The sequence below is a fragment of the Hemitrygon akajei genome, chromosome 30 (genome assembly GCF_048418815.1).
Source record: "Hemitrygon akajei chromosome 30, sHemAka1.3, whole genome shotgun sequence".
NCBI classification, from domain to species: domain Eukaryota; kingdom Metazoa; phylum Chordata; class Chondrichthyes; order Myliobatiformes; family Dasyatidae; genus Hemitrygon; species Hemitrygon akajei.
The window spans coordinates 3,766,883-3,792,329 of NC_133153.1; the positions used below are offsets into that span (position 1 = coordinate 3,766,883).

General features: G+C 41.5%; 1 protein-coding gene across 1 annotated transcript in view; it reads right to left on the bottom strand.

Annotated features, from left to right (window-relative positions):
* Positions 1–4,531: 4,531 nt before the first annotated feature.
* LOC140718759 (protein unc-13 homolog C-like) overlaps positions 4,532–25,447 on the bottom strand; it is a 337,501-nt gene continuing 316,585 nt past the window's right edge. Inside the window, exons 21-23 of the mRNA XM_073032872.1 lie at positions 7,214–7,306; positions 6,946–7,105; positions 4,532–5,897 (exon numbers count right to left, since the gene is read on the bottom strand). Coding sequence (XP_072888973.1) covers positions 5,612–5,897; positions 6,946–7,105; positions 7,214–7,306 — 539 coding nt within the window. The 3' untranslated portion in view covers positions 4,532–5,611. The remainder of the gene's footprint in view (positions 5,898–6,945; positions 7,106–7,213; positions 7,307–25,447) is intronic.

Genomic DNA, 25,447 nt, shown 5'->3' on the forward strand with positions numbered 1-25,447 from the left:
TTGGACTGTGTCAAGCTTCTTGAGTGTTGATGGAGCTGCACTCACCCAGGTGAGTAACAAGTATTCCATTACACTCCTGACCTGAGCCTTGTGGATAGTGGACAATGTTTAGGGAGTCAGGAGGTGAGTTACACCCTGCAGGATTCCTCGACTTTGACCTGTTCTGGTAGCCATAGTGTTTATATGGCTAGACCAGATCAGTTTCCTGTCAATGCTAACCCCCAGAATGTTGACAGTAGGGGATTCAGTGATGGTGATGCCACTGATTGCAAAGAGATGATGGTTAGAGCCTGTCTGGTTGGAGATGGACATTGACTGGCACGTATGGCTTGAATGTTACTTGCCAATTGTCAGGCCAAGACTGAATATTGTCCAAGTCCTGTTGCATTTGGGTATGAACTGCTTCACTATCTGAGGAGTCACAAATGGTGCAGAACATTGTGCAGTCATCTGTGAAACCCCCACTTCTGATAGAAAGAAGGTCATTGATGCAACAGCTGAAGATGGTTTGGCCTAGGACTCTTCCCTGAGGAACTCCTGTAGTGATGTCCTGAGGATGAGTTGATTGACCTCCAACCACCACAACCATCTTCCTTTATGTCAGGTATGATTCCAACTAGTGGAGGGTTTTCCCCTAATTCCCATTGACTCCATTTTAGCCAGGGCATCTTGATACCATATTCGGTCAAACGTTGCCGTGACGTTGAGGGTTATCATTCTCACCTCACCTCTGGTATTCAGCTTGGACCAAGGAGGTGATGAGGCCGGGAGCTGAGTGGCCTTGACGGAACCCAACCTGGGCATCTGTAAGCAGGTTATTGCTGAGAAGGTGCTGCAGGATAGCACTGTTGATGACCCCTTCCATTCCTGTGCTGGTGATTGAGAGCAGGCTGACAGGGCGGTAAGTGGCTGGGTTGGGCTTGTGTACAGGACATTCCTGGGCAATTTCCCACATTGCTGGGTAGATGCTGGTGTTGGAGCTGTACTGGAACAGCCTGGCTAGTGGCACGGCCAGTTCTGGAGCACAAGTCTTCAGGACTGTTGCCGGGATTTTGTCTGGGCCCATAGCCTTCACAGTATCCAGTGCTTTCAGCCATTTCTTGATATCACATGGAGTGAATCGGATTGGCTGCATACTGACTTCTGGGATGCTGGGGACTTCAGGATGCGGCCAAGCTGGATCATCTGCTCGGTGTTTCTGACCGAAGCCGAAGCCTTGCCTTTTGCACAGATGTGCTGGGCTCCTCTATCATTGAGGATGGGGATAGTTGTGGAGCCTCCTCCAGTGAGTTGTTTGATTGCCCACCACCATTCACAGCTGGATGTGGCAGGACTACAGAGTTTAGATCTGATCCGTTGGCTGTGGGACCACTGTTACTTGCTGCTTATGGTGTTTGGCATGCAAGTAGTTCTGCCTTGTGGTTTCACCAGGGTGATGCCTCATACTGATGTATGCCTGGTGTTGTTCTCAGCAAGCCCTCCTGCACTCTTCATGGAACCAGGGTTGATCCCCTGGTAATGTCACCACTGCAAGGATGGAGAATTCCAGAGATCCGCTATCCTGTGAGAAAATACATTTCTAAACATCTGTGTTAAATCAAAGTTCAAAGTAAACTTATAATGAAAGTACGCATATGCTTTACCTTGAGATTCATTTTCTTGCAGGCACTTACAAGAGAAAAGAAATACAACAGGTTATAATGAAAAACAATACACAAAGACTGACAAGCAACCACTGCAAAAGAAGATAAATCATTCAAATAAGAACATGGATTGTAATGAGTCCTTGACAGTGAGTCTGAAGGTCATAGAATCAGTTCAGAGTAGCAGTCTGTGAGGTTATCCAAATGTTAGAGTGGGGGATATGCCAGGCCATGAGGTTACAGATTGTGGTTGAGTACAATTCTGCTGCTGCTAGTAGCCCACAGCACCTCATAGATGCCCAGCCTTGGGCTGCGAGATCTGTTCAGTCTATCCTGTGTAGTACGGTGGTAGAGCCACACAACACGGTGGAGGGTTTCTTCAATGTGGAGACAGGATTTACACAATACTCCACAAATACTGTGTGGTGGTCACCTCTACCAATGCTGTCATGGACAGATGCTTCTGTGCCAGGCAGGTTGGTGAGAATGAGGTCAAGTGTGTTTATCCCTCATGTTGGTTCCCTCACTGCCTGCTGTAGTCTCAGTCTAGTAGCTATGTCCAGTGGGAATTGAAATGAATTGAATTGACTTTATTACTTACATCCTTCATATAGATGAGCAGTAAAAATCGTTGTTACATCTCTGTCTAAATGTGCAATGTGCAATTATAGTAATTTATAATATTATGTACAACAGGACAGTCAATATAACATTGAAATACGGTTGTGTCAGGATGAATTGATCAGTCTGCTGGCCTGGTGGAAGAATCTATCCTGGAGCCTGTTGGTCTTGGCTTTTATGCTGCGGTACCATTTCCCGGATGGTATAGCAGCTGGAAGTTCGTGGTTGGGGTGACTCAGGTCCCCAGTGATCCTTCAGGCCTTTTTTTTTTAACACACCTGTCCTTGTAAATGTCCTGAATCATGGGAAGTTCACATCTACGGATGTGCTGGGCTGTCCGCACCACTGTCTGCAGAGTCCTATGATTGAGGGAAGTACAGTTCCCATACCAGGCAGTGATGCAGCCAATCAGGATGCTCTCAATCGTGCCCCTATAGAAAGTTCCTAGGATTTGGGGACCCTTACCAAACTACTTCAACTGTCTGAGGTGAAAGGGGCACTGTTGTGCTTTTTTCATCACACAGCTGGTATGTACAGACCACGTGAGATCCTCGGTGATTCTGGAGTGTAATCATTGTAGGGTTATAATTATTCCTGAAGCTGGTCATGTGGAACAGAATCTGTACCTCCTGTGCCATAGCAGAGTGAGAAGAGGGCATGGTCTGCATGGTAGGGGTCTTTAAGGATAGATGGTGCAGAGCCAACAACCTGTCTCTGAATGTGAACAAAACAAAGGAGATGGTTGTTGCCTTCAGGAGGGCACAGAGTGACCACTCTCTGCTGAACATTGACGGCTCTTCCGTTGAGATCGTTAAGAGCATCAAATTTCTTGGTGTTCACCTGGTGGAGAATCTCATCTGGTCTCTCAACACCAGCTCAATAGCCAAGATAGCACAGCAGTGCCTCTACTTTCTGCGAAGGCTGAGAAAAGTCCATCTCCTACCCCCCCATCCTAACTACATTCTATAGAGGATGTATTGAGAGCATCCTGAGCAGCTGCATCACTGCCTGGTTTGGGAATTGCACCGTCTCTGATCACAAGATCCTGCAGCGGATAGTGAGGCCAACTGAGAAGATCATCGGGGGCTCCCTTCCCGCCATTACAGACGTTTACACTTCACGCTGCACCTGCAAAGCTAACAGCATTGTGAAGGACCCCACGCACCCCTCATACAAACTCTTCTCCCTCCTGCCATCTGACAAAAGGTATTGAAGCATTCGGGCTCTCACAACCAGACTGTGCAACAGTTTCTTCCCCCAAGCCATCAGACTCCTCAATACCCAGAGTCTAGACTGACATCTACATCATTTATTATATTGAAATTTGTCCTCTACTGTGCCTATTGCCTTGTTTATTATTTATTTATTAATTATTGTACTGCCCTGCACTGTTTTGTGTACTTTATGTAGTCCTGTGTAGGTCTGTAGTCTAGTGTAGTTTTTGTGTTTTACGTAGTCTAGTGTCTCACATAGTCTAGTGTGGTTTTGTGTTGTTTCATGTAGCACCAGGGTCCTGGAGGAACGTTGTTTCATTTTTACTGCGTACTGTACCAGCAGTTTATGGTCGAAATGGCAATAAAAAGCAACTTGACTTGACTTGATCTTGTGGCTGTGCTCCATGAAAATGGTGGGCTGTATTCACTTTCTATAGTCGTTTCTGTTTCTGGCCACTGGTGTTTCCATACCAGGCCATGATGCAACCAGATGGAATACTCTCCACTGGGCATCTATAGAATTTTGTCAAAGTTTTTGGTGACATGCCAAATCTATGTGAACTTAAGGCAGTAGAGGTGATGTCATGCCTTACATGCTGGTCTCAGGACAGAGTCTCTGATATGTTAATAACTAAGGAATTTAAAGCTGCTGACCATTTCTACCTCTTGAGGACTGACTCTTGGACTTTGGCTTCTTCCTCTTGTAGTCAATAATCAGCTCTTTGATCTTGCTGATGTTGAGAGGGAGTGAATAACCAACCCCTTACCCTGTAGTTATGTCCTCTTGTTCGAGACTCTATCACTGAGTGAAAATATCCTAACATCTAACCTATCAAACCCACTTATGATATTATATATTGGAATAAGGTCACCTGTCATTCTTCTGAACTCCACAAGTACAGTCTCCCATCATAGGAATTAGCCTTTTGTACTGTCTCCAGTGTTACTGCATTTGGTAAAGTGAGGCACCCAGAATGTATACTGTACTCCATGTGAGTACAATTGCAACATCAAACACTGAACAAGTTTGGCGCCAAATATTGTGATGCAAGATTGGAACTTTTCAATGCTTTATTGTACAATTGTTCACTAAGTATATTTACATGACACTCATTTCAACATCAGTGCAATACATCAGGATGTTGCATAATTACCAGTTGTTGAAAATGTTGAAACCATGGGGGATACAGCAAGAACAATATTACCATTTTATAAAGCAACATTTACAACTGCATCATTGAAAATAGTAACAGCTTCACTATTTATCAGAAACATAGTAATTTTTCTATTCAAATCACCAAAACAGCCCATTGCTTTGTAAACATATGTGGCCTCTTCACGTGGCATAAAAAGTACTGAATGGACCTTGAATTCCTTTGGCAACTTCTGTAAATTAACAATGCCAGTTTGCTTATGAGCTGTTTCTCTTTAATAAAATTGATTGCAATGTCAGCTAGTATCATCTTCACAGTGAAGTGTCAGAAAAAGAAATAAAACAAAGTTAATATTAATTGTTTTGCTCCTTTACGAGGAAGAATGGATCAGCCATGGTGAAATGGCAGAGCAACTTGACGGGCCAAATGGCCTAATTCTGATGATATATTTTATGGTCTTGATATGGACCAGTAATATGTAAAAATGGTAAATTAAGTGAAAATTGAAATAAATGTAAATGTTATGAATAGTTACTTCAGTATAAGTGTCTTAGTGTGGGGAAAATGCAACTTTCAAAAATGTATACTAGTAAGTTTTAGGATGTAATTTAGCTGAGGTACATTAACATGCTCTGGAAAGACACAGCCCAACATTGCAGAAGTCAAGAGACAATGCCTGTCACAAATGAAGGACCAATACTTAGTGTTAAAAACCACAAAATAGCAAGTCAGTGTTAGAATTTAATCATTTAGCAAATTGAAAAATAACACAAAATACCAGGAGAAAATTCCCTTGGGTAATCTTGATTTGGCACTTTATCATTAGAATGGACTGTCTGAGATAACATCCTCCTCATCTCATTACTGGACTCTGTAATTTTCTGCTCACAGCCACACATTCAGATAAACATACCCACACATTGAAAACAGACATGCACTGAGGAGAATCCTGCTGCTGTGCAGATCTCTCCTCTGCTTCTTATGTGGTTTCTTCAGTAGACCTGGTATCTGATTTGAGGCGGACAAATTCTTTGGCCACTTCTTCATTGGTCCTCTGTGAGAGTATTCTGAGAATTGTCAGGCCAGTTTCATCCATGTAAATGTTCTTGATGAGAGTGTACCACGACGCACAGCTCCCTTTCTCGGCGATATCCTTTAACTGGATGACCGTCAGTCCGATGATCCGGTCTTCTCTGGCAAAGCAGTAATCTTTCACTGTCACATGTAGTTCATAGAACTCTGGGCCACTCTCATTACTCAGAATGCTGCAAATACAAATAAATCTTCAGTTTGGGGATCTTCCCACCCTCCCTGTTGAGCCTTCTACCACATTTACTCACATCTCACAATCAGGTTTATTATCACTGACCTGAAGTGAAACCTGTTGTTTTGTGGTAACAGTACAGTGCAAGGCCACTATAACTCATAGTTTGGTCTTGACTTTCAATGGCATATCAGGAATTGCTGAGAGCTCTTCACCGTGCTTTCTGAGATCTCTGTCTTTTTCTTCTTTCTACTTCAGAGGCACAATAGGCTGGTGATTCACTGGTGACAGAAATGTTGCTCTAAAGGGTCACTGCACCTCTATCATGCTATCGATCTCGTGTCACCTGACTGAACAGCCACGCTGTGCCGTGTGGAGCACATGGTAACTTTGTGACTGGGTCCATAGGAGAGAGGGAAGGCAGCCCCAGAGCACAGAAATAAATCTGCCACCCCACCCAGTCTACACTGACCACCAAACACTCCTTTGTACTAATCCTATAAAATCTCATTTTCTTCCCAACATATTCCCAAACCTGGAGCTGGACTGAGCCAAAAAATCTCTCATATTGACTATATTGCAAATCAGATATAAATTAGCTTTCACCACCCACCTCAACAAAGAGCTTCAATGTATCAAAATACTACTGAAACAAGGTAACATTTAATTTTTCCAAATTAGACATCTTGATAACTCACAGGGAAAGTACCTTGGTTTTTAAAGATGGGCAGTTCTGTGCTTTGAACTTTTCATCCAATGGCTGAATACTGAGATTCCACAAATTAAAGCTCAGCCTTCAAGTCAACTACAAGGTTATGGGGTAATAGGAGGTTGTGTATTAACTGGGTTGGATTTGAGTTTAAAAGTGTCTTGAGCTTCATTAGTCGATTTCATTTTGGGCTAAATTTTTCCCCAAATAGTATGCTTTGCTTTCTAGACTATTATCTTTGCAAACAGAAACAATTTGAAGGAAACAGTTCAATTTCAAATGAACAATTAAGGAAAAGTAACTAAAGAGTCAAACACACAGGCTGAATAAGAACACTTACAAGTGAAAAGTCTCGTTGTATTTAGGTGACCAAACATTGTTTTTTGTCTTTGTGGCAAATTTTCTTTTCCTGTCACTGAGATTCGGTCCAATCACGTGAACTTCTACAAATGGTCGGAACATAGCTGTTGTGTGCCAGATCAGCTCATTGACAGCAACAACTGTAAGAAAAGATCAAAACTCTGATGGACTTCAAATTGTCACGACTAAGTCTGTTACATACTATATGGTGCATGGTTCATTGGTACCAGATTAGTTGTGACACTTACTTTTAACTGTAACTTTATGTTCTCCAGTACCAGGGTGAGTGAAGAGGTCTACATGAATTGACACTTCTCCCACTGAGCCATTTGTAGACTGAACTGCAAAGATACGCAGTAAACAAGATGAACAAAATTAAGGAAAACTGAAATAACATCTGTAGATCTAAGCAGGGAAATTTCTAAAGCTTAGGTATAAATTCAATTTTGAAAACTCAAACTATAAAGAATCAATTAATCTAATTTATAAATCAATATTGTGCCAAATTTTGAGTCATTATTCCATCCATACGAACAGCACATAGCCAGCAGCCTCATTCTGGTTCAGTGCTAATGCTTCACCTGAACAACAACTGAGGATTTCAAGATGAATTGTGCAACATCTGAAATGAGACATCATTGTTGTGCTCAGTTCTGGTCTCCTCACTACAGGAAGGATGTGGAAACCATAAAAAGGGTGCAGAGGAGATTTACAAAGGTGTTGCCTGGATTGGGCAGCATGCCTTATGAGAATAGGTTGAGTGAACTCAGCCTTTTTTCCTTGGAGCAACGGAGGATAAGAGGTGACCTGGGAGAGGCATTGATCGTGTGGATAGTCAGAGGCTTTTTCCCTGGGCTGAAATGGCTAGCAGAAGAGAGCACAGTTTTAAGCTGTTTGGAAGTAGGTACAGAGGAGATATCAGGGGTAGGTGTTTTTTATGAAGAGAGTGGTGAGTGCATGGAATGGGCTGCCGGCGACGGTAGTGGAGGCGGTTATGATAGGGTATTTTAAGAGACTCCTGGACAAGTATATAGAGCTCAGAAAAATAGAGGGCTATGGTAATTTCCCAGGTAAGGACATATTCAGCACAGCTTTGGTGTGCTGTAGGTTTTCTATGTTTCTATACAGGATGGGATCAGTAAAATTCACTGTGTAGGAGGGCTGGTTCAATCCTGCTCAGTTATAGACACAGCCTTGTTCACTGGCTTACAAATCCTGGAAATTCTAAAATATTTTATCTTGGAAAGTGATGTAAAAGTTTTCACTGGCCGTAAGTATATTCCCGTTGACAGAAAGCTGGAAGGGGTGATAGATGACTTCTCAAGATCAGTTCACACCACAAGGCCAAATGTAATGCTTCATCAAATACTGAGATGTCTCTCCTTAATCATACTCCATGTTGTTAGCTGAAGTAATGTGTTTCTACAAATCAGAAATCCTGTAGTATTGTGAAGTCACTTGCACATTATTTCTCCGAATGAGCTCTGAGGGCTTTATTATTTACTGTTGCAGGAGTGCTGAACAACACCTTTTACTGCTGTGCAGTTGAAGTTTTTTATGTATTGTAATTGCCTGATAGGTTTAGAACATTTCTGACTGACTACTGACACAATCGTTCTGGAATAACGTTTTACAGTACATTCAGCTCCTTTCTACATGCTAACACAGATACTTCCTGGGAACATCTGGTAATATTTATTTATATTCAACTGCATTCATTAGTGATATATCCAAATGTTGGCATGACACTTGACAACATATTTATTTCGAACAGTCTAAAAAGACATACTGTAGTACCTTTACACTGCCCTTTTACCTTTTTTGCAAAGCTATACACTTCATATAGCACTGATCAGACTTCACATATTCAGACAGCACATCCAACCTAAACTGAATCAGAATATTTTTTAAATGTATTTAGATTATCGGTTCTTCTCTTTACCATCTTAAACCTTCAAAATGTCTGTTTTAGGACATATATTCAGTCAGATGCAAAGCAGGGCTATGTTTTCCTGGGCTTTTGGCAATCCTGCACACTTTCACTTTGTACAACTCCATCTTGCTGTTATCAATCAACTTCAGGGAAAGACAGGAATATACTTACTGAAGCAAAATAACTAGTCTGTCAGTTCCTTGAAATAACTATCTATTTTCAACTGAACTCATTGTAAAGGCACAGACTATTTTCTAAACAGGGAACACATTCAGAAATTGTAAGTAAAAAGGGACATGGGTGTCCTTGTGCAGTATTCCATCAAGGTTAACTTGCAGGTTGAATCAGTGCTCAGGAAGGTCCTTAGCATTGTCACTGATCCCTCCCATCCGTCCAACAATCTCTTTGACGCCTTACCACCAGGAAGGAGGTACTGTAGCTGAGGTAGCTGGTTTACAAACAGAGGCAATATGTAGTGACGAGAGGCTGTGATAGAGCAAAACTGCAATCAACAGGATGAGTTGCAACGTAAAAGGTGGACAAAATTGAAAAGGGTGAATACAGGACACAAGGTGCTGTATTTGAATGCATTCAGTATTCCCAATAAGGTAGATGAACTTATAACACAGTTGCAGATTGGCAGGTATGATGTTGTAGGCATTACTGATTCATGGCTGAAAGAAGATTATAGCTGGGAGCTTAGTATCCAAGGATACACATTGTGTCAAAAGGACAGGCAGAAAGGCAGAGTTGATCTGTTAGTTAAAAAAAAAGTGAAATCAAGTCATTAGAAATAGGTGACGTAGGTTTGGAATGTGTTGTATCACTGTGGATAGAACCCAAGAACTGCAAGGGTAAAGAAACCCTGATGGAAGTTCTATACAGACCCCCAAACGGTAGTAAGAAAGTGGTCTACAAATTATGACAGGAGACAGAAAGTGCATGCCAAAAGGGCAATGCTACAATAGTCATGGGAGATTTCAAAATGCAGGTAGATTGGGAAAATCAGGGTGGTACAGGATTCCAAGAGGGGGAATTTCTAGGGTGCCTATGAGATGGCTTTTTATAGCAGCTTGTGGTTGAACTCCCTAGGGGATCAGCTATTTTGGATTGGGTGTTGTGCAATGAACCAGAATTGATTAAAGAGCTTAAGTTAAAAGAAACCTTAGGGGCAAGTGAGCATAACATTATCGATTTCACCAGGAAATTTGGAAGGAGAGCAATAAAGTGGAGTAAAGGGAATCAGTGATTCAAGCTGCAGAGGCATGAGAGAGGAGTTGGATTGGAAAAGACCATTGGTAGGGATGACGGCAGAGCAGCAATGGCTGGATCTGGATCAGGAAGTACATCCCAAAGGGGAAGAAGTATTCTCAAAGAAAGATAACACAACTGTGGCTAACTAGAGAAGTCAAAACCAACATAAAAGCCAAAGACACAGCACATATTAGAGCAAAAATTAATGGGAAGTTAGAGAATTGGGAAGCTTTTAAAAACCAACAGAAGGCAACTAAAAAAGTCATTAAGATGAAATAAGTAAGCCAGCCAATAATATTGAAGAGGATATCAAATGTTTCTTCAGATACACATAGCATAAAAGAGAGGTGAAAGTGAATATCGGACTGTTGGAAGTTGATGCTGGAGAGGTAGTAATGTGGGACGAGGAAATGACGGATAAACTGAATAAGTATTTTGCATCAATATCCACTGTGGAAGACATCAACAGCATGGTAGAAGTTCCAGATGTCAGGAGTCATAAAGTGTGCAAAGTTACTGTTACTAGAGAAAAGGTTCTTGAGAAACTGTAAGGTCTGAAGGTAGTTAAGTCACCTGGATAAGACGGTGTACACCACAGGGTTCTGAGAGGGGTGTCTGAAGAGATTGTGGAGGCATTAGTAATGATCTTTCAAGAATCAGTAGATTCTGGAACGGTTCCGAAAGACTGGAAAATTGATAATGTCACTCCACTCTTCAAGAAGGGAGGAAGGCAGAAGGCAGGAAAGTTGTCTGACCTCAGTAGATGGGAAGACATTGAAATCAATTATTAAGGATGAGAACTCAGGGTGCTTGGAGGCACATGATAAAATAGGCCATAGACAGTATGATTTTCTCAAGGGTAAAACTTGTCCAACTAATCTTTTGGAATTCTTTGAAGAAATAACAAGCAGGATAGACAAAGGAGAATCAGTTGATGTTATGTACTTGGATTTTAAGACACGGTGCCACACATGATGCTGTTTAACAAGTTTTTCAGGGAAGACTCAAAGATGGATAAAGCAGTGATTGATTGGCAGGAGGCAAAGAGTGGGAATAAATGGAGCCTGTTCTAGTTAGCTGCTGATGACTAGAGGTGTTCCACAGAGGTCTTTATTGGGACTGATTCTTTTTACATTATGTGTCAATGATTTGGATGATGGAATTGATGGCTTTGTTGCAAAGCTAGCCAATGATATGAAGATAGGTGGAGGGGCAGGTAGTTTTGAGGAAGTAGAGGGGCCACAGAAGGATTTACACAGATTAGGAGAAGGCAAAGAAATGGCAGATGGAATACAGTGTCGGGAAGCGGCCATACACTTTGTTAGAAGAAATGAAAGGGTTGGCTATTTGCAGTATGAGAGAAAATACAAAAAACTGAAGTGCAACGGGACAAGATTCCTTATGCAGGATTCTCTAAAGGTTCATTTGCAGGTTGAGTTGGTGGTGAGGAAGGCAAATGCAATGTTAGCATTCATTTCAAGAGGACTAGAAGATCAAAGCAAGAATGTGATGTTGAGACTTTATAAAGCACTGGTGAGGCTTCACTTGGGAGTATTGTGAGAAGTTTTGGGCCCCTCATCTTAGAAAGGATGCGCTGAAAATGAAGAGGGTTCAAAGGAGGTTCATGAAAATAATTCCATGATTTTCATATGAAGAGCACTTGATGGTTCTGGGCAAGTACTCACTGGGGCTTAGAAGAATAGGGGGTAACCTCACTGAAATCTATTGAATAGTGAAAAGCCTTGATGGAGTGGATGTGCAGAGAGTGTTCCTATGGGAGGAGAGTCTAAGACCAGGGGATACAGCCTCAGAATAGAGGGGTGCCCTTTTAGAACAGAGATGAGGAATTTCTTTGTGAATCTCTGGAATTCTTTCTCACAGGCAGCTGTGGAGTCCAAGTCATTATGTATATTTAAGGCAGAGGTTGATAGATTCTTGATTGGTCAGGGCATGAAGGGAGGGAGAAGGCAGGAGATTGGGGCTGAGAGGAAAATTGGATCAGCCATGAGGAAATAGCCGAGCAGACTCAATGGGCCGAATAGTCTAATTCTGCTGCCATATCTCATGTTTTTATGGACTATCACAACAGGACAAGAACTGTTAGGATGGGAAAAAGCTACTTCCCCCAGGACATAAGCCGATTGAACTCCATCACCACCCAGGTCTCATCATATGAAGCACCAGCAGAGTTATAATGTTTAGGTTTTAACTTGTGTTGTAAATACACCTTTTTACCCGTTAATTTATTGTAGCAATATTACTTTATCTGTTGTAGAGTAAGTAATATGTATTGGGTTGTGCACCTTGGACTAGAAGAATGTTGTTTCATTTGGTGGTATCCAAGTATAAGGTTATACTGAACTTGAATTTGAACTTGATCAAATGCAATGTTAGTATGTATTTTGAGAAGACTAGAATGTAAAAGCAAGGATATAATGCAGAGGTATTACATTTGTCAGACACACTTGAAGTATTGTGAGCAGTTTCATGGCCCTTATTTAAGAAAAGGTGTGCTGGGATTGAAGGGGTCCATTGGAGGATCATGAGGATGATCCTGAAAATGAAAGGGTTAACATATGAGGAGAGTTTTATGACTCTGGGCCTGCACTCAATAGAATTTAGAAGAATGGGGGCAGGGGCATCTCAATGAAACCTATTGAATATTGAAAAGCCTAGACAGAGCAGACATGGAAAGGATATTTCCTATAATGTGTGAGCCTCAGACAAGAGGGTGCAGCCTTAGAATTCAAAGATGTCCCTTTGGAACAGAAAGAAGAGGAATTTTTTTAGCCAAAGGATGGTACATCTGTGAAATTCATTGCCACAGATAGCTGTGAAGGCCAAGACTTTGGTCTTTGGATATATTTAAAGCAGTGGTTAATAGATTCCTGATTAGTAATGGCATCAAATGTTATGAAGTGAAGACAGGAGAATGAAGTTGAGAGGATTACTAAATCAGCCATGATGGAATGGTCTCATTCTGTTCTTATGTGTTATATTTGTGTGGTCTTATACAGTTTATAGATTATAAATATATTCCAAAAGCAACGTTAGCATAGCGGTTGACATAGTGCTATTACAACTCAGAATGCTCCGGAGTTTCGAGTTCAATTCCAGTGCCATTCTGTAAGGAGTTTCTATGTGCTTTCCTGTGGAAAACATAGATTTTCTGCAGGTCCCCTGGTTTCCAGCCACAGTCCAAAGACACAGCAGTTAGGTTAATTGGTCACTGTAAGTTGTCCTGTGATCATGTTGGGGGTTGCTGGGGTGACTTGAAGGGTTAGAGTGTCTATCCCATACTACACAAATGAAAAGAAAACAAATAACACTTGACATGAGTTATATAAGTAACTTTAAATATTTTTGATGCAAAGGGTTGCTCTCACCTTTACTCCACAGGTACATTGGCATCCATGAATGAGCAAGACAGGAAATAAAACTGTAGGTGTGCAGAAATGTTCACTCACTGTCCCCATGTGAATTTGTGTTCACCACGGTACTTCTTTATCTCAGCCTGTGCATTGCTTCAGAATACACTGACTATCTAGCACCAAGCCCATGATGAAAAGAATGAAATGAAATATTTTAAAAATGGACTGGAAGCATACTTAGCAGTCTTAAAACAGTGCCTTTTTGTGATAAGATCCAAGCGACCTGGCAGATCTGTTTTAGGAACAGATTGACATTCACTGGCTTGGGGAATATATGTTAAAAAGATACTAATGTGTTAACGTATTCAGGCAATTTTCTGGCACATGTCAAAGCCAGTCCCTATGAAGTGTGAAGTGGCCAAATATCTGCTTTTATGATCACTCCCTGTCACAAGCATGGACTCGGCCAAGAGCCCTGTGTGCCTCACCAATGGACTGCAAAATGAGTTCAACATTCACACTCATGAGTATGCACATTCCAGCCAATTAGTGATTCATTGTAGTGGTATTTAACTCCCTTCCTCTCATTCCAGTCTTGTCAAGACTTGACAAAAGCATAGCAACATCTACTGTTCCTGCTTAACTTCATCCTTGCTACAGAAAGATGACATCAGTCAGTGGGAAAGTTACTGGAAAGTATTCTAAGGGACTGGATTAATAAGTATTAGGAAAGACAAACCGACTAAGGATAGTCAGCATGGCTTTGTGCGTGGTCTAACCAATCTTTTAGAGCTTTTCAAGACAGTTACCAAGAAATTGAATAAAGGCAAGGCTGAGGATATTGTCTACATAGACTTTAGTAAGGCACTTGACAAGGTCCTGCATGGGAGGTTGGTCAAGAAGGTTCAGTTGCTTGACATTCAAGATGAGGTAGTAAATTGGATTAGACATTGGCTTTGTGAGAGAAGCAAGAGAGTGGTAGTAGATGGTTGCCTCTCTGACTTGGGGGCCTGTGACTACTGGAGTGCCTCAGGGATTGGTACTGGATGTGTTGTTGTTTGCCATCTCTATCAATGATCTGGATGGCAATGTGGTTAACTGGATCAGTAAATTTGTGGATGACACCAAGATTAGGGGTATAGTGAATGGTGAGGATCAGCTGGAAAAATGGGTTTAACATATAACAATCACAGCACGGAAACAGGCCATCTCGGCCCTCCTAGTCTGTGCCGAACTCTTAATCTCACCTAGTCCCACCTACCCGCACTCAGCCCATAACCCTCCACTCCTTTCCTGTCCATATACCTATCCAATTTTACCTTAAATGACACAACTGAACTGGCCTCTACTACTTCTACAGGAAGCTCATTCCACACAGCTATCACTCTCTGAGTAAAGAAATACCCCCTCGTGTTTCCCTTAAACTTTTGTCCCCTAACTCTCAAATCATGTCCTCTCGTTTGAATCTCCCCTACTCTCAATGGAAACAGCCTATTCACGTCAACTCTATCTATCCCTCTCAAAATTTTAAATACCTCGATCAAATCCCCCCTCAACCTTCTACGCTCCAATGAATAGAGACCTAACTTGTTCAACCTTTCTCTGTAACTTAAGTGCTGAAACCCAGGTAACATCCTAGTAAATCGTCTCTGCACTCTCTCTAATTTATTGATATCTTTCCTATAATTCAGTGACCAGAACTGTACACAATATTCCTAATTTGGCCTTACCAATGCCTTTAAAATGGCAGATGGCATTTAATGCAGACAAGTGTGAGGTAGGCACTTCATAGGACCAACCAGGGTAGGTCTTACACAGTAAACGGTAGGGTGCTGAGGAGTGGGGAGGAGTAAAGGGATTTGGGAATACAGGTCCATAATTTGTTGAAAGTGGCATCACAGGTAAATTGGGTTGTTACCAGGACTGGAGGACCGGAGTGAGAAGGAAAGATTGAATAGGTTAGGACTTTATTCCTTAGTACATAGAGGATTGAGAGGAGATTTGACAGAGGCATAAAATTATGAGGGGTATAGATAGGGTAAACGCAAACAGACTTTTTCAACTGAGGTTGGGTACAACGACAACTAGAGGCCATGAGATGGTAGGGGTATGGAGGGCTATGGTCCTGGTGCAGGTTGATGGTAGTAGGCAGCTTAAATAGCTCGGCATGGACTAGATAGGCCGAAGGGCTTGAATTGGGGCCATACTTTTCTATGACTCTATGACTCCCATTTAGATTGATGCTGTAAATAAGCAGTATTTATTTAGTATTGTTACTGCTTCCTATCTGCAGTGTCAGCATTCACTTTCAGCTTCAGAGTATTAACTATGCACAGACTGGCAAGCCCCATTCAAGTAGAAATTTGTTGGTCAGATGGAGAAGTTAAAGAAGAAAAGACCAAATTTTAAGCAGTGATGTCTAATGAAAGTTGATACAACTGTGAATGAATTGACAACCAAGCTGGAACTAACTGCAGGAGTGGGGAGATTCAGCAGATATAGAGCCTTATGCTGCTATTGATACAACCTCCCTCTACAACAGCAGTTTCTGCTGATTGATAAGCACTTATTTCTATAATTCTTCTGAAGTGCTGAAAACCTTGGGACTCAATCTCATGCTCTTTACTATTATGTTGAAATCAAATTCTCACACTTGCATTGACATTTTTGGTGCCTTTTTAGTTCATTATAAAGTGTTAGGTGGAATTGGTGGACTTCGTCACCAAAGATCTCCAAGAAGCTGACAAGTGATACTTCTGTTGTGTCAGACTGTAGAGTTTACCCTTGATGAGTGCACAAGCTCTGTTCCAGATGAGTTAACCATCCCCATGGCTTTGCAAGAGACATCAATCATCAACTGATTTCCTCTACAACACTTTTTACTTTCTGCAGCCCTTTATCACAGCTATATTTCCCTGGACCTCTTTATATCCACTTTCAGGCATAGAACTTTGTGAATGCAGTGGAAAAGATCTACAGATTTATGACTCTCAATAGATGTGTTTATGTAATTGTTTCTATTGCAGTGTTTCTTGGAGACATAAGAAGCTGCAGATGCTAGAAAATCTGAGCAGGTCAAACAGTATCTGTGAGAGAAAATAAATTGTTTACGTTTCATGTGAAAACCTTTCATTAGGACTGAGGATGGAGAGGTGAGATTGCCAGTATACAGAGGAGAGGAGAGGATGAGCGGTGATACAGAGACCAGAGGTAATTGGTGGACAAAGTGACACGGATGGACAGTGGGCAGGATGAGTCAAGGGGGGAGAGTGACGTAGGCAGGCGGGTGATACAAGAGGTAGACACAAAGCAAATGGAATTAGGGGAGTCGGGGGTGAAGATGGCGATAAGCAAGAGCGTGGTAAAAAAGAACTGCTAATGCTGAATGTGTTAAATAAGGGAGGTATTAATGGGAACCATTATGGGAAAGATAAAGGGCAGATGAAGCCAGAACCAGTGGGTGAGTCAGTGAGTAAAATGTGTGGCTGGAAGCAGGAGGAGAAGGGGGCAAAGTGGGTAATGGGATAGGGGCTGGGTGGTGAATGTGGAATAGAGCAGAACAATAGGGGACTGGACTGGATGAGGATTGGAAGGAGGGAGAGTTTGGGTATCTGGTGGGGAGAACCAGAAGTGTGGGTTAAGTGAAATTCTGCCTGAGTAGTCACAAGCCAATGATATGCCATCTTTGTGACTGCGCATGTCAGAATATGAGGTGCTGTCTCTCTTGTTTGCACTCGGCCTCATTCTGGCAGTGGAGAGAGCCGAGGGTGGACAGGTTGATGTGGGAATTGAAATGACATGCAACTGGGAACTACAAAGAGAGAGCAGCAGCTTTGCAGAATAATTGCCCAATTTATTCTTGGGGCTCACTAATGTAGCGCAGGCCATGTTGGCAGAAGTGAATGAAGTAGATGAGGTTGGAGAGGATTAGAATAAACATCTGTCTTCTCACCAGGAAAGTGGTGAGAGAGGAGCTATAGAATAGGCATTCCTGCAGTCCTAGGGGAAAATGCCAGGGTTAGGGAGGTTTTGGTATGGAGGGATAAATGGACCAGGGAGTCACAGAGGGAGTGGTCTTTGTGGAAGATGGAAAGGGGTGGGAAGGAGAAGTGGTTGGGTGTGGGACCTGGATCTCACTGTAGTTGGCAGAATTGATGAAGGCTTCTTCTCTTCTTACTAGCACACCTGATAAATGGTGCTAGATTTTAAAAGCCATTAAAACAGTTTGTTAATGTAGAGCAATCACTGCATAAACACAAAACTATAAAGCGTACAAATTATAGCAGAAAATAACATCATAGAAGTCACTGATTCATGAAAAGGTCTTCCAGAATAACACGATGAAAAGCAGAACTGAAATATTACTATTCATTTGCAATTTTACTGACGGATGATTTTATTGCAACCCTCTCACCGGGCTCGTATACCAACGGCTCGTTAGGTAACTCTGCTAACAGTTACCTGACTCAGCAGTGAGAAGGCCACCTTTCATAAGCAATATCCTTCCAGGGTCAGTATGATTTGGGGTTCAACCAAATAGTAAGGTTGGAATATTCTGGTGAGGAACATTGCTTGCAGCAAATGCTGTGTAACTACTGCCCCATGCACAGTAATTACTTGCCAGGAAATGACAAATCGTATACCAGCATATTATAAAGAGAGTATATTCACCAATATTTCAACCTTATCAAACAGTTAACAGGAAAAAGAAAAGAAAAAGGGTCCATTACAGTTAAACCAGTCCAATGTGCACATAAACGTTGGAGCTCATTTTTGAAGTAGTTGGATGCTTCACTTTGATAACTCACACACTGAACCATTCCATACAAACAGCCGCAGTTCAAACTTTCCTTGAAGACCATTTTGAATAAACTGGCTAACTCAGGAGTATTGGCACTTCCTCTTTTGCACTATTCATCTATGCCAAGCACTTCTTACAAAGGGGTCTCTCCTTTGAACGGCATTCAGCGAGCATCTTCCATTGTGTTCCTTTCCATAGCTCCTGCCAAAAATACCCCAAACCAGACTACTGTCCTTCAGAAATCCCATTCCCCCAGGTCTTAAGAATCTTCCACTGCATCCCACAGGGCAGAAAGTTAAAACACGTAGCAAAACAACCCTGATAAGCTGGCACAACATTCTTAACATGGACAACATGGCTCCTTATCTTTAGCCGAAGCCAAAACACTCTTATGAGTAGGAAACACTGCTTTTGTGGAAAACTGCTAAAATAAAATACCTCACAGCATAGGAGTAGAAATCTTGACCACGGAATTATTTATGGTTATTTATTGTTAACTTTAGAAGAAGATGCTGATGGTTATGTATAAAGGTAGCTTTGCATGTGAAATCTACCTTACTTGAAAACTATATGGTGAACTATTATTTAAAATTAATGACAAGAATTTTTCTTTAATTAGAGACCAGCAAAACCATTTGACATTGAATCATTTTTGTCTACTATATTGTCCAATTTCTATGGAGAAGAAATGTGAATGAAAACTAAGAATTTAGTGGATCAATCACAAAATCTGTGATTTTCACCCTGGGTTTCTGTGTACCTATGTCCTGATTGCTTTGAACACTGGACAAGTGCAGTGATGTTTAAGACATCTGGGATTTTCAATCCTATGCCACACCCTGAGAAACTTCCCAACAGCCCATGAATCCTGCCTGTGAGCAGTGTTATAGACACCCAGTCACATAACCCCCAAACCCCCAATTAGTGCAGGAATGCAACTCCATTCTTGACTCCAACAAACGGTATTGGACAACACAGGTCATTATAGTAATGCCACCCACTGCAAGACTTTCAAAACATGTCCAAGAGACTAACCTTGTTCTTTACTAAGGACTGATTATTTAAATGATTCCCAGTAACAAAGCATCTGCCAATCCCTATTATGAATAACTTTCCATTAGAGTCATAGACTCATAGAACACAACAGCACAGAAAAAGACCTTTTGGCTCATTTGGTTCATAATGAACTGTTGTACAGCTTAGTTCATTGTCCACAACTGGACCATAGGACACAAATAACCATCCCATCCAAACTTCTCTTAAATATTGCAATCAATACTGCATCCACCATTTCCTCTGGCAGCTTGTTCCACACTCATACCACCCTCTGAATGAAAAGTTCCCCCTCAGGTTCCTCTTAAATATTTCACCTTTTACCTTTAACATATGATCTCTAGTTCAAGTCACATTCACCTCAGTGGGAAAAACCTGCTTGGATTTACCCTATCTAGACTCCTCAAAATTTTGTATACCTCTGTCAAATCTTCCCTCATTCCCCTAAGCTCCAGGGAAAAATGTCCTAACCTATTCAACCTTTCCCTATAACTCAGATCCTCAAGTCCCGGTAACATCCTTGTAAATTCAGCTTAATTAGCACTTTGACCGTAAAGGCCCTGTTGCCTCCATCACAACTGCTTCATCTGTATACTGCAGACTTCTACTTTGTGTCTAATGGGGAAGCCATTCTGTACTCATGTTACCATGTTTACGTCCTCTCTCCTGATAACCATACAGAGCACCAACTGGCAGTGATCATTAGCACACACCATTCCCTATCACATGAAGCTGTCTTCGTTTTATTTTAAAGTTTTGTCAACCATCCTTTGATTTTCGGTTGCTGTATCTTTAATAGGGAAATTCCATCCCAAATCACAGAAACAATGAACACAGGTACACGTGACACAACTAAACCCATCATTCCATCCCGAATCATTGAAACAATGAACACAGGGAAACGTGACACAACTAAACCTGCCATTCCATCCCGAATCATTGAAACAATGAACACAGGTACACGTGACACAACTAAACCTGCCATTCCATCCCGAATCATTGAAACAATGAACACAGGTACACGTGACACAACTAAACCCACCATTCCATCCCAAATCACAGAAACAATGAGCATGGGGACACATGACACAACTGAACCCACCATTCAATCCCCTTTCTCTCATTCACACCAATTATCAGAGACTATGACACAACATCCCAACTGATAATCACATCCCAAGTGACAATTACACCCCAACCAATCACAGCTCTTGACACAACTACATTCCAATGAACAATCACAGTCCCAACACAAATGCCTAGTTAGAGTGAATATGGAGACCTCAGAATAAAAGAATGTTCTTTTAGAATAGAGATGGTGATGAATTTATTCAGCTGGAGAGTGATGAATCTGTGGAATTCACTGCCACAGGTGGCCATGGAGGCAAAGTCATTTGGGATATTATACCATACGACATAGGAGTAGAACTAGGCCATTTGGTCCATTGAGTCTGCTCCACCCTTCAATCATGGCTGATCCTTTTTTCCCCTCCTCAGCCCCACTCCCAAGCTTTCTCGCCATAACCTTTGATGCTGTATCCAATCAAGAACTTATCAAGCTCTGCCTTAAATACACCTAATAACCTGATCTCCATAGCTGCCTGTGGTAATAAATTCCACAAATTCACCATGCTTTGGCTAAAGAAATTTCTCCACATCTCCATTCTAAATGGACACCCCTCTATCCTGACCCTTGTCCTAGACTCCCCCATCATTGGAAACATCCTTCCCACATCTACTCTGTCTAGGTCATTCAACATTCGAAAGGTTTCAATGAGATTCTCCCTCATCCTTTTAAATTACAACAGGTAAAGGCCCTCAGCTATCAAATGTTCCTTGTATGATAGCCCTTTCATTCCTGGAATCATCCTTGTGAACCTCCTCTGAACTCTGTCCAATGCCAGCACATCTTTTCTTAGATGAGGATCCCAAAACTGTTCACAATACTCAAGGTGAGACCTCACCAGTGCCTTATAAAGCCTCAGCGTCACATCCTTGCTCTTGTATTCTAGACCTCTTGCATTTGCCTTCCTCACCACTGACTCTACCTGCAAGTTAACCTTTAGGTTGTTTTGCACAAAACTCCCAAATGCACTTGCATTTCAGATTTCTGGATTTTCTCCCATTTGTAAAATAGTCTGCACATTTATATCTACTACCAAAGTGCACGTCCATGCATTTTCCAACACTGTATTTCATTTGCCACTCTCTTGCCCATTCTCCTAATCTGTTCTTCAGCCTACCTGTTTCCTCAACACTACCTGCCTCTCCACCAATCTTTATATCATCTCTAAACTTGGCAACAACACCATCTATTCTATCATCTAAATCACTGATATACAACATAAAAAGAAGTGGTCCTATCACCGACCCCTGTGGAATACCATTAGTCACTGGCAGCCAACCAGAAAAGGATCCTTTCATTCCCACTCACCGCCTCCTATCAATCAGCCAATACTCTAACCATGCCAGTAACTTTCCTGTAATACCATGGCACATGATAACCCTTGTTTATTATTTAAAGTAGAGGTTGATAAATTCTGGATTAGTAAGGGCATCAAAGGTTATAAGGAGCAGGGAGGAGAAGGGGCTGGGGGGGAAATAAATAATCTAGGATCGAATGGCGTAAATCTGCTCCTATTTCTTATAGTCCAACCACACCTCAACAAACAATCACAGCTCCCAAACACTCTCCACACCAAGTCTCCTGCATTGTGAACCAAAGGTAGTTCTCCACTTTAATTCCAATCTCTTTCAGACTGGAAGTTGAGAATGTCCCTTCACATATGTCAATACCCATGTGGGGCTAACTTTCCTTTAAAATATTTGAAGTTTTAACTAAGGGAACAAATTTTTGTCAGTTCTTCAATGTCCCTGTTTCCTGTAAGCAGAAATTAGAGGCTTCCAGTTTGCTCTTGGAAACTGTAGCACAACATTGGCATTTATAAAAGGGCATTTATTCTCATAATTTCTGAGCCAACAGCTTGTGTATTTTGCTATGGCTGATATCAAAGGTCCTGTTAGAAAAGGCTGTGAAAAGCACAGATGTCACAAAACATACTTCCAGTACTTCTTTGGATTTAACAAACATATCTGGAGCCTATGAGCATTTAACTTTTCCCAAGCACAACCCAAGCTCTGTTAAGGAGGGCTAAAATTGAAGCACGTACTAAACAGTCTAAAGTTCTCAATTGAACAGCAATTTCTCAAACTTCTGGTAATTGCTTCCTCCCTCCCCCCCCCCTTTCACAATTCCCATTCCTGTTTCCCTCTCTCACCTGATCTCCTTACTTACCCATCACCTGCCTCTGGTGCTCCTTCCACTTCCCTTTCTTCCATGGTCTTTTTCCCTCTCCTATCAGATTCCCCCTTCTGCAGCCCTTTATCTCTTTCACCTATCTACCTCCCAGCTCTTAACTTTGCCCCTCCCCTCTCCCAGTTTCACTTATCACCTACCACCTTGTACTTCTTCTTCCCCTCCCCCACCTTCTTGCTCTAATTTCTCATCTTTTTTTCCAGTCCTGATGAAGGGTCTTGGCCAGAAATGTTGACTGTTTGCTCTTTTCCATGCATGCTGCCTGGTCTGCTGAGTTCAACCAGCATTTTGTGTGTGCTGCTTAAAGTTCTCTGCTATTAGTTATCTGCCTCAGGACTGATTCACATTTCATCACCTGAAATTTCTGTATTTGCCCACAGGTACAAACTAAATCCACTGCAGAAAGTTTGTGCTTCCAATTATTAGTAATGCTCTTTTAACAATGAGATAAACATTAATTAGTTCCATTCAACCACTTGCATCAGATATTAATATAACAAGCATAAAGTATTATTTCTTCAGGTTTTTAGAAGTTTTAGGTTATTTCAAATATGTCAAATATTTTTTCGGTCTTTTGCCTTTTACTCCTAATCAGACTCTTTCCCATTCTTTATTACTTATTATGCAAGCAAAAACTGAAGCATATGCTTTATATCCATCTTCTCAGATCCTCCTGGGTTTATTTCCTAATCCTTAAAGCTAATTGTGTTGGTTAATCAGATTGCACATTCTCCAACAACAGGTTCTTCTAGTAATGTTGTGCATCAATACTGCTCGTTGTCAAAAGTGGTTTGAGTCTAACTAGCAGCAGGCAATGACTATTACCTTGGCAAACAACAAGTTCTGCTTCCATATTAAAGGTACTGACTTTTGAGTAGTATGCTGTCAGGAGGTCATGTGTGTGGACGATATTGACTCAGTAAGAGACGAGAATCTTTTACGTCATGGCAGAATGATTAAAACACTTCAAATGTGTGTGGATGATATTGACTCAGTAAGAGACAAGAATCTCGTACTTCATGGTAAAATGGTTAAAACACTCCAATTGGAAGTGGAGCTTAGGAGGATGATGGTGCCTAACGGCGACTCCTTTGCTTGCATCTTCGGAAAAAGCTCTATTTCTATCTTTAATATCTCTTTTTTCCCTTTCAAGGTTCTTTTGAAGACCCTGACCTTAAGTTATATGTTGACTTTGGTTCTTTGCGCAAGTGGGACCCACTCTCGGGACCTCATGACCAGCCACTTTTGGGTATGCCAAGACTGCAGCCTGGAAGACACCTCTCTTTTCCTTACTAGGGAGAGAGAGAGCCTGTGGTATGTCAAATTACCGGGTGAATGAGTAGTCTTTGGGGTATTGCAAGTCTGTGTCTTTATTGATGTTTTGCTGCATGCTTGAGTGCACAGTGTGGGGGGGGGGGGGGTCATTGCTTTGCTGCTGCTTATATGTGGGAGAGGGGAGCGGGGGGGCTTTGGGGTTCTGACATTTAACTGTCATTTGTTTTCACTGCTCATTCACTCCTTTGTTTTCATGGATGTTTGCAAAGAAAAAGAATTTCAGGATGTATATTGTATACATTTCTCTGATATTAAATGTACCTATTGAAACCTGTTGAATGTGCTTTGTACAAGGCAAATGTGTTGTTAATAATTCAGTATAGTTTCCTCAAGCCGATTCTCTGTATGAGCAACTATCACCAGCCTTCCCTTGTAACAAATAGGTTCTGTCTTTGCAGATGACCATGTTGGAAAACTATACAAACAACATTCACTATGGTAACCATACCTCCACAGTGTCTTAAAGAATGACATTAAGAACACTCGAGACCAATAAGAAAGAACAAGTGGGAAGAGGGAGAGGAAACTAGTTCTGTCATTCATAGGAACAATTGTATATACGTTTGTTGGACTTCCAAATTTAAAATTATGGGAGCTCAGTTGTATGTCCAGAGGTTTGGATGTCTCAGTAGTATAGCGGTTTGCATGATATTATTACATCTCAGTGTGTTCCACAGTTTGGAGTTCAATTATTCTGCCATTCTGTAAGTCAAAGCTAATGTAAAGACAAAGGAGGCCATATAACAAACCAAAATTTAGCAGGAAGATCGAAGATTGGGAAGTTTTTAAAAACCAACAGAGACTAACTTGAAGAATCATTAGGAGGGAAAAGATGAAACAAGAAAGCAAGCTAGCAAACAATATCAAAGTGAAAGCTTCTCCAAGTATGTAAAAACAAAGAGAGAGATGAGAGTGGATATAAGACTGCTAGAAAATGAGGCAGGAGAAATAGTAATAGGGGACAAGATGAACTAAATGAGTATCTTGCATCAGTCTTCACTGTGGAAGACACTAGCAATGTGCCAGATGTTGAAGGGTGTGAGGGAAGAGAAGTGGGTGTAGTTACTATTACAAGGGAGAAGATGCTTAAAAAGCTGAAAGACCTAGAGTACATAAGTCACCCGGACCTGATGAACTGCATCCTAGGGTTCAAAAAGAAGTAGCAGTAGAGGTTGTGGAGGCAATAGAAATGATCTTTCAAAATCATTGGACTCTGGCATGGTGCCAGAGGACTGGAAAATTGCAAATGTCACTCCACTCTTTAAGAAAGGAGGAAGGCAGCAGAAAGGAAATTATTGACCAGTTAGCCTGACCTCAGTGGGTTGAGAAGATGTTAGAGTCGATTGTTAAGGATGAGGGGACGGAGTACTTGTAACACAGGACAAACATGGGACAAAGTCCGCATGGTTTACTTAAGGG